This window comes from Pygoscelis adeliae, unplaced genomic scaffold, assembly GCF_000699105.1.
Source record: "Pygoscelis adeliae isolate BGI_AS28 unplaced genomic scaffold, ASM69910v1 Scaffold728, whole genome shotgun sequence".
In the NCBI taxonomy this organism is placed as follows: domain Eukaryota; kingdom Metazoa; phylum Chordata; class Aves; order Sphenisciformes; family Spheniscidae; genus Pygoscelis; species Pygoscelis adeliae.
Window position 1 is genome coordinate 239095 of NW_008825337.1, and position 8722 is coordinate 247816.

An 8722-nucleotide genomic window follows, 5' to 3' on the forward strand; every position below is an offset into this window, starting at 1 on the left:
GCTCTGATGGAAGGCACAGAAACCTTGATGTTCAGCAGATATCGCTTCTGGGAACTTCTGTTCCCGTAAAGCGCTTCTTTATTTTATTTCTTTTGCTTCCCTGTAATTTAGGGCATCTGTAGGTATTACAGTTCTAATGTTAACAGAAATGTTCCCATGGTGATTATTCATTTTTATCTCAATACGTTATTATGTTTAATCCACGGACCCCTTGTTAAGTCAGATTATCATAATAGAAAATGATGTGACTTTGTGTTTTATAGTCAAAAGAAGTTAATTCCCCGCCATGGACTGGTTGCAGTCTTGGGAGTGGTGTCTCTGGGTGCTGAGCCTTCCAGTCTGAACAGAGTTACATCGCTGAAGTAAACTGGAAATCGCTGAGCTAATCATTGAGGTCCCTGTAAAACTGGTTATTCTGGGGAACCGAGTTGTGGGAAAAGGCAGAGATCATAGATATTGGCCTGGATCATCCATGGATCAATCCTGATCGACGCTGCCTGCGTGTATGCAGTCGGTCCGTGGTCAGTAGGTGCTGACTTGGGGGGAGATAACGCTGTAGAAGATGGCCGTCACTTGCGTAATCATAGAGATTGGGTTTTGGAAAAGTGTGGCAAACAGCCCAGGTCCAAGGCTTGCTTTCTGTTAAAAATCTCGGCCTCTAATTAAGAGAGACCAGCCCTTCTCCGAGATGCTGGGTTTCGAGAAACCACCGCCGGGTTTCGGTAAGACCAACTCTGCGTCGTTGTCCAACCACTTACTTGTTGAGGTCTGTCTGTGCCTGAGGTAGAGGCGCTTTGGCAGGGCCCGCCTGCGCCCGTGGCGAGAATTGCACACCTTCCCTTCTGAAGCTTGAGGTGGGTCCGGAGGATTTACCAGAACGCTTTCCAAAAAAAAAAAAAAACCAAACCACCCAAAGAAATTAAAAGCGCAAGATGTTGCCCGCTTTGTCACGCGTGGTGTTTTTCATTGCACTCTCTCCATGAACAGATAGTCTATGCGGAGCGGCCTCTAACTGACAACAACAGATCTTTGGCCTCCTATGGCTTGAAAGACGGGGACGTGGTGATTTTGCGACAGAAAGAGACTGTAGAGCCACGGCCCTCCATCCGTTTCCCAGGTGAGAAAGGATTTGTGCTAACTTCTGCTCTGAGCCTGCAAAGATCCCAATAGTTATCAAACACCAACTCCATCTCTTGTCAGTCTCCTTTAGTACCTTGCTAGGCAAAACACTTAGGAAAGGAGGGCGGCTAGGGATGAGGCAGGGGGCTTTTAAAATTAGCTCAAGGGCTTGTTATTTAATGTGGTTTTTTTTTTTAATTCCAAGGAAGCAAATACCATTTTACTGTTCTTCTGGGGAAATGCAGAGAAAGCGAGGAGGGTAGCTGGTTCAGAACAGCAGTTTTTGTAAAGGCGTGTGAATTTTCATGCGACCACCGGTTGCCTTCCCGCTCGGTGTAATGGCGCAATAATCTGTGGTGTGTGCGGCTCAGACGCATCAAGAGGCTGTTGCGATGCGCGCCCTGAATCTGTACTGTGACAAATACCCAGAGAAGCCGCGTCTTAACAAACCCAGTTATGCAATCGTAACATGCGAAAGATTCCTCAGATAACATCTGAGCGGAGCCCTGCTTCTCTGTCCTGCCTTCTGCAGCGATTCCTAGCAAATCCCCGTCATAAAATATCGCTGGAAAAGAAGGTACCGCTGGCTGAGAAGGGCGTGGGAGCGTTGCTTGAGGTCCTCGTCTTCCTGCCTCAGCTGGAGGATTGGTACCTGCAATGCAGGTCTGCAGAAATGTTACTTCCACCCCCACCCCGGCTTTTCTTTAATCCGAGAGATTCACAAGTGCCTTAGAGACACTGGGTTTAGCCTCGCGATCCCTCCGTGTGGTATTCACATTTGTGAAGCTTGGAAATAACTAGTCTGCGATTCAGTAAGTGCATTTCAGGGGATAAAAAATGGGCCAGATAGAAGGCTAGACCAGTCACATAAATACGTGCTAGCATTCCTAACCCAGTAACCTGAGTACGTGGCCGTGCTTCCGACACGAGCTGCTAGTCGCAGCATCCCGTCTAATACTGTAGCGTTAAGAGCGGCTCATCCTTCCTGCAGTTTTCCCACTACGTTTTTCAAGCAGAATTGTAAACGTGAAGCGCCGACACATCTGACCTCTTATTTCCCCCCAAGGTCTGCCGAGGATAGACTTCAGCAGCATCGCGGTTCCTGGGACATCCACTCAGCAGCATCAGCCACCAGCACAGCGTCTTCGCCCGTCGCCTCCCGATGCACCTTCGTTCCCTCAGGGTCTGGACAATCCGGCGCTGCTACGGGAGATGTTGCTCGCGAATCCCCACGAGCTGTCCCTGCTGAAGGAGCGCAACCCGCCCTTGGCGGAGGCGTTGCTCAGTGGAGACCTCGGTAAGTTGGGTTTTCAATCTGCGGGAGGTGGTTTTCAATCTGTTGGAGCTCGGTTCTAATCAAAGGCGGCCACAGGTTTTTAACTAGCTGGGATGTTCGCTGCCAACTCACTGATGACGCTGATAAAAGGTGCCAGTTGGGAGTACTCCTTCTAACAGGACTGCTTCTGGCAAGTTGGGCGTATTCCTCCTGCTTGGCTTTTTCAATACCCTCTGTCCCCTACTTCGAAATATCAGAGGCACAGATAAGTGGAGTTTCTGTGAAGACGAGTGGCTCAGCTCCCGATTTTTATGCTAAGACTCTCTCTCGGAATGCACATTTTCCAATAACGGTGTTGTGTTTGCTGCATCCCAGAGCCCACTGAGACCTCAGTGTAGAGCAGCACACCGTAAAACCAACTCTGTCCGTAATGATTAGCTGCTGTGGAAGTGGATGTCAGAAAGGGAGAGGAGAAGGAACAAGCAAATAGTGGCTTTAGGGAGCTTTTTCAATAGGAATAGTCATAAATGTCGAAGTTTCTGTTAATCTTGAAAGCGTTCGCGTATTTTGGGCACAGTTGAAGCCTGGTACCGTGTCGCTTTCTCTGCTGGTGAGTAGCCGATGTTGGTCCCTCGTTCTTCATGTGATGAAAGCTTTGAGCTCTAGTGTCCTTTCAGTATGAAAACAGAGTGGTGTTTTGGGCATCAGAAGATGCGCTTCTAAACCTCTGCAAGATGTTTAGTTAGGAAATAAATCCTGTTGAGTTTGGGGAAATGAATGAAGAGAAGGAGCTTCCAGCAGGAGACTTCTTTCCCACTTTCAAGGTTACATCCTAGTGATTTCTCTCTGTCGAAGGAAGCTAGAAAGGAACTTGCGTGGATATCGTCAGCCTGTTTCATTTTTTAATTCTGACTTTAGTTCGTATCCAGAGTTAAAACCACATCCTCTGCACTCTCAAGCTTCTTGACGCTTCTTGTAAGCGCCGCGTCCGTAGTGCAGGAGTTTTTCCCATCACCTTGAGAAGATGTGCTGCTCTTGGCACAGGAAACGAGAGGTTAAGCCCAAGACACCCAGAACTGGCTCATCTGCTGATCTGTCTTGTTGTGCACATTAAACTTTGAATCAGATGTGCCTTTTTAGTCCCAAATTGCCGCAGTGGGCTGTCAGAAGGAAGTGGTTTGGTCTGGTTATGCTCTCATCGTTCCGTACTGCTCCTGGCGGTATTTGGGCACAGATCCAGTTCAGCTCTGGCTCTGATGCCCAAATGTACACATAGGTACATGCCATGTGACTGTGCTGGATGCACCGCAAGCGCTTTAGAAGGCACCTGCTATACAGAAGCCTAATTTGAAAGGAAAAAAAACAAACAAGAAAACATACCCAATGCCTTCCTGAACATGTTAACAGCCTTTGAGCCAGAGAGCTGCTTCATGGGAACTGCATTTCTGGAAGCAAACCCACAGCCTTCTGTGTTTACAGAACTTAATTTATTGCCAAGTCCTTTGCGGAACGTACGTGATCACATCCAAGTAGTAAAAAAATAGCCAGAGGCCATCCAAAAAGCGGGGATCTAAAATCTGTGTCCTTAAAACGTGGTGCTAGAGTTTGTGAAGCAGGTGTCCCGCCTAGGACCTCTTGATTTCAGTGGCAGGCATTCAGCTTTAGGGATTACAATGTCGCTGTCTTTGCCTGTGTTGCCTGGGCTTAAAGTAGGTTTTGTTGTTGGCCTTTTTATGTCTTACAATTTTGCGTTTGCTCTTTGCTGGATCTACAGGCTGTTATTTTACCGGGGATTGCCGAGCGTAAAACGTGATAGATTTTGCAAGCTGTTCTTGTAGATGGGCCATCTTACTGAGAGCTATGAAATCTCGCTTCTATCTCTGAAGCTTTTTCAAAATACACATGCGCTCAAGCTTCTCGTTTGGATTGTGCAAGTTCTGTAGTCCTGATTTCTGCTTTGGGTCTCATTTATCTGCTGGTTTTGCAGCTGGGTTTTTGGTTTTTTTTTTTTTTTTAGTATTGTGTAGGCAAATCTTGCTGCAACAGAAGAATGAATTCCTGTTTTAGTGGCAGCTCTTTGTTTTAAATATTGTTGTCTTCATGTTTTTTCCATTTTCCTTCCATATGAAAATATACACGCAAGGAAATTGAGTTTGATTGTGCTGAGTTTGGGTAGCAGACACAAGGAGAAAGAGCTCTGTCCAGTTGCTTTTCATCTCAGTGGGTTCTCAAGTTTGCCACCGATCCTTTGAGGTCCATCCATGCTGCCTTCAGATGAAGCCTTTTTTGCGTGTGCTGCTGGGTCTACCCCTGAGTGCATGCTGGCATAGAAAGAAGTTTGCTGTGCCAGAACTTGATTTGCAAGAGTAATTTCCAGTAAAAAGCATTTTGTATCTCCTTGTTACTGCAGAGAAATTCACCAGGGTGTTGCTGGAGCAACAGCAGGACCGAGCCCGGCGGGAGCAGGAGAGGATCCGACTCTATTCAGCTGACCCTTTTGATCTCGAGGCACAGGCCAAGATAGAAGAAGACATAAGGTAGCAAACCAAAGTTGCTTGCAGGCTTTGGAGGTCTTCACGGCGCTTTTTTCCACAGGGCGCTTCCATCCATGGTGCTTTTTCCTTGGAGGAACGCTCTCCGAGCCACCTTTGCACGTGGGAAGGTTGGGATTCGGGGACGTGTAAGCACACCCCATCCTTTAGATGTATCCAGTTGAGCACAGATCGTGAGGTAGCAGCACCGCTGTCCGTGTGTGTGATGTCCCAGAGCTGTCTAAGCTGGTCCACTCTGAAGCAGGAGCACTTGTGGAAAGCACTTGGCCGAGATCCTCTTGAGAGGCGGTACTTGGGCGCCCTGGGCGTGTTCTGAACCAGAGAGCTGGGCCTGTGTTAGTCTCTGAGCTGAGCTCTCTGCACAGCAACGTGGCGTCATTTCTCCCAGCTGCCTTTGAGATTTGGTTTCGCGTACTGCTAATTGTTTTGTCTCTCTGGCTGATTCCAGACTCTGAGCATCACTGCTGTCAGAAGAGATGTTCTGTAGAAATATGTGCTGCTCATCAGCGCTCGCTCCCTCTTGCTGTCTTCCGAATGTAATTGCATTGGGCTGAGGCTTGATTTCTTAAATTGAGTGATAAATCCTTGAGTCAGAACATGACTGATGTTTTTTCCCCAATGAAGAAATGTCTTTGTGATACAGGCTCATAGTTGGTCACAACCAAAATTCATTTGTGATAAGAGTCATTCTTGCATTATGACTGACAAGGTGTCGGTGCCGGATAAATGCTTAGCTTAGCAATGCAGAAAAATAGACATTTATAGATAGCAAAGCATTGCTCGGAGGCACAGGAACGATTTCCTTCTTCCATAGATGAGGGGACAGATGAAAGTGATGTGCCCAAGGCTGTGCAGCTGTTAGGGAGCAGTTTGGGCATCTAGCAGTCCCCAGATTTCACACCCCACTTAGTTTCTCTGAACTCCTTGCTTAATTAGATGCGCCCTGCCCAAGCTTGATTGGAAGCTATTGCAAGCATCGTATTTTTTGAGACACGTCTCTGTCCTTCAAGTGGAGAGAGTGTCAAGCACAGAGAAAACAGAACGATGGATTTGACAAGAAAACAAACAAGATTAACCACTGTATATCTGATTTAAGCTTAAATAATAAACGACAGGACAACGCGTGGCTCTTTGTTTCACGAGTATAGGAGGCGGGACAGACTGGCAGCGGGGTAGCAGGGTGCTTTAACTCCCAAGCGAGCCAGGTCTCGGATGCTGTTAGCTGTTTGCCTCCCCCACCAAGAAACCACGTCTACCCGTCTTGTTGTGGGAAGGCTGCCACAGTACAGGAGATGGGTAAGAGAGGAGCTTGGGGGTTTTTCCCCTTCCCCGACTGAGGAGGAAAAGCAAAATGGCACCAAAATGGGAAGCCCTTTTCCATTTTTGGTAGGTAAAGCTATTTTGGATGCAGTCGCTACGGATACCCACCACTTCCAAGATTACTGTAGGGGCCGTGATGGGCTTCTTGAAGAGCGTTTCTTCTGTAGGCTTGAATTTGCAGTGAGGGCTTGTGCTCATGGTGGTGGTCTTGCTGCAGTTTTGCTCACCTCCCTTCCTATGCCTGGAAAAGGAAGGATACCAGGGAAACGTTGGAGGATTTTAATGTTCAGCTGCTGTGTGAGATTCCAGCGTTGTAGCTACTGGCAACATCTTCATCGTGTGCCCTCAGCGCTTTATTTTAGCGTGACTAATAAACACGCAAGTTTTTCACTCGCAAGTTCTCCAGGTTAACTCTGTGGTGACAGGTTTCTGTTGCAAACAGAAGGTGGTCAGGTGCTGTCGTGTGAGTTAGGCAAGGTGTTGGAAGGAGCAGGCTTCCTGGCTGCTGGGGAGCGACTTGGTGTCTCTGGATTAAGCCAAGATCATTACTAGCAATCCCTCTGCTAAGGCGGCTCTGGTTAGCTAATGAAGCAGTCTTTGTTGTGGTTTAAACGTGCTGTTTGTAAGGTGAGCTGCAGCAGGTGGGATTACCAGATCTGTCTGTAAGTCAGAGGGATGCTTATACGGTTTGGCTGATGGAAGGTCTTGATTTTTCTCTCTCGTCTCCATTAAATTCAGGCAACAAAACATTGAAGAAAATATGACGATAGCAATGGAAGAGGCCCCTGAGAGTTTTGGCCAGGTGGTGATGCTGTATATTAACTGCAAAGTCAATGGACATCCAGTGAAAGCCTTTGTTGACTCAGGTGAGTTGCCCCCATTTTCATCTCTTTCTCCGCACTCTCCTTTCCCTCCCTGAGGGAGACTGTAAATGCTCCAGAAGTTTTGCCCAAAAATTCCATAATAAAGCACTGCATTATATGATCTTGAAGCACCTAATTAAAACCCGAGAGCAGCCTGGACATTGTTTAAAGCGAACAGAGTAAATTGTTGTGAGAAGCAGCGCACATGAGTGCTTGAACACCCCAGATCAAGGCTCCTGTGAGAATTTCTGGGGCCGCGATGCCAGAAAGATCACTGCCACATGTGTATCTTATCTCATTTTACAGATGGGGGCATTTTGCATGCCTTTAATGCTGTGCTTCCCATCCGCAGCCTTAAAGGGAAAGTACTTGGGGTTATTCCAGCCCTACAGTAATACGTACTTTACTGTCAGTGCTGATCTGTGTATACACAGTCAATTCAACGCAGCGGGATTCACAGGAAGCCTTTATGCCCTAATGCAGTTGCTGATGCAGTGTGGTTTCCCGGCTGCTGAGTGCAAGATCTTAAGCCCTTCCAGGAGGGAATTGTAATTTGTGATGAGCTGTCAGGACTTAACAGCAATTCTGTCGCTGGTAGGTGCCCAGATGACCATCATGAGCCAAGCTTGTGCTGAAAGGTGCAACATAATGAGGCTGGTAGACCGGCGATGGGCTGGCATTGCTAAAGGTGTAGGGACGCAGAAAATAATTGGCAGGGTGCACTTAGGTAAGTACTGGCATTCTTCTGGGGGCAGCTTTAGCAGCGGTTTGACTGCATTTCCCACAGTCGTGGCACCGAGGAGTATCTGGTTTAATGCTGTAATTGTTAGGAACTCCTGCAGAATAAAATAAAAGTACATATGCAATATGTTCATTTGTCTCGGGCACAGTAGTCTGGCTTCTGTCTCATTTAATGCTTATTTAATGGAATTACCTTAACACTTTTAGGGGAGGGAGTCCTCAGCTCAGAGGATGTGTTCACTCTGGGTGCAAAAAATGGGGCTAACGTGAAATAGCGGGATCTTTCCTGTTCGGGGTGGGACTTGGGCAGTATGAGTCGCTCAGGAAGGGTTCCAGTACAGTGGAGTGTTTCATATTCCTTTGGGAAGAGAAGGCTCTCTGTGCTCTTGTGCAGGTTTTCTGGATGAGAGACGATTGCCCTTGTTGTCTGAAAAATCCATTCTCTTCACTGTTGTTGCTTTTTAGTCTTGTGCTCTAACGAGCTGTACGCAGCTCCTCTAGCTTGGAGGGTTAGCTAAGCAGTACTTCAGGCTCTAGAGCAGGTCAGCTTTTAAAATAATTAACTTCTTGAGACCAAGGCAGGCCTGGTAGTCCTGGGGCTTGCACAGGGCTAAGCTTTCTGTGACCCAAACAGTACGTCAGAGCTCTGGTTTCAGATTTAGCCAGCAGACCTTTCCCAGGAGATGGAAGAGCAGAAAGCAGATTTGCTGCGCTGTAGCGTTGCGAGGTGGTAACTTCTCTCCCTTGCGTTTCAGCTCAGGTCCAGATTGAAGGGGATTTCCTGGCGTGCTCCTTCTCAATCCTTGAAGAGCAGCCCATGGACATGCTTCTAGGACTGGATATGCTGAAGA

At 47.5% G+C, this 8722-nt stretch overlaps 1 protein-coding gene across 1 annotated transcript in view; it reads left to right on the forward strand.

The window, feature by feature from the left end:
* Positions 1-688: 688 nt before the first annotated feature.
* Positions 689-8722, forward strand: part of LOC103922241 (regulatory solute carrier protein family 1 member 1-like) — a 15503-nt gene continuing 7469 nt past the window's right edge. Inside the window, exons 1-7 of the mRNA XM_009330343.1 lie at positions 689-766; positions 988-1117; positions 2186-2416; positions 4806-4932; positions 7006-7133; positions 7729-7857; positions 8627-8722. The exon at positions 8627-8722 is cut by the window's right edge and continues 1 nt beyond it. Of these exons, the coding sequence (XP_009328618.1) occupies positions 689-766; positions 988-1117; positions 2186-2416; positions 4806-4932; positions 7006-7133; positions 7729-7857; positions 8627-8722 (919 nt within the window). The remainder of the gene's footprint in view (positions 767-987; positions 1118-2185; positions 2417-4805; positions 4933-7005; positions 7134-7728; positions 7858-8626) is intronic.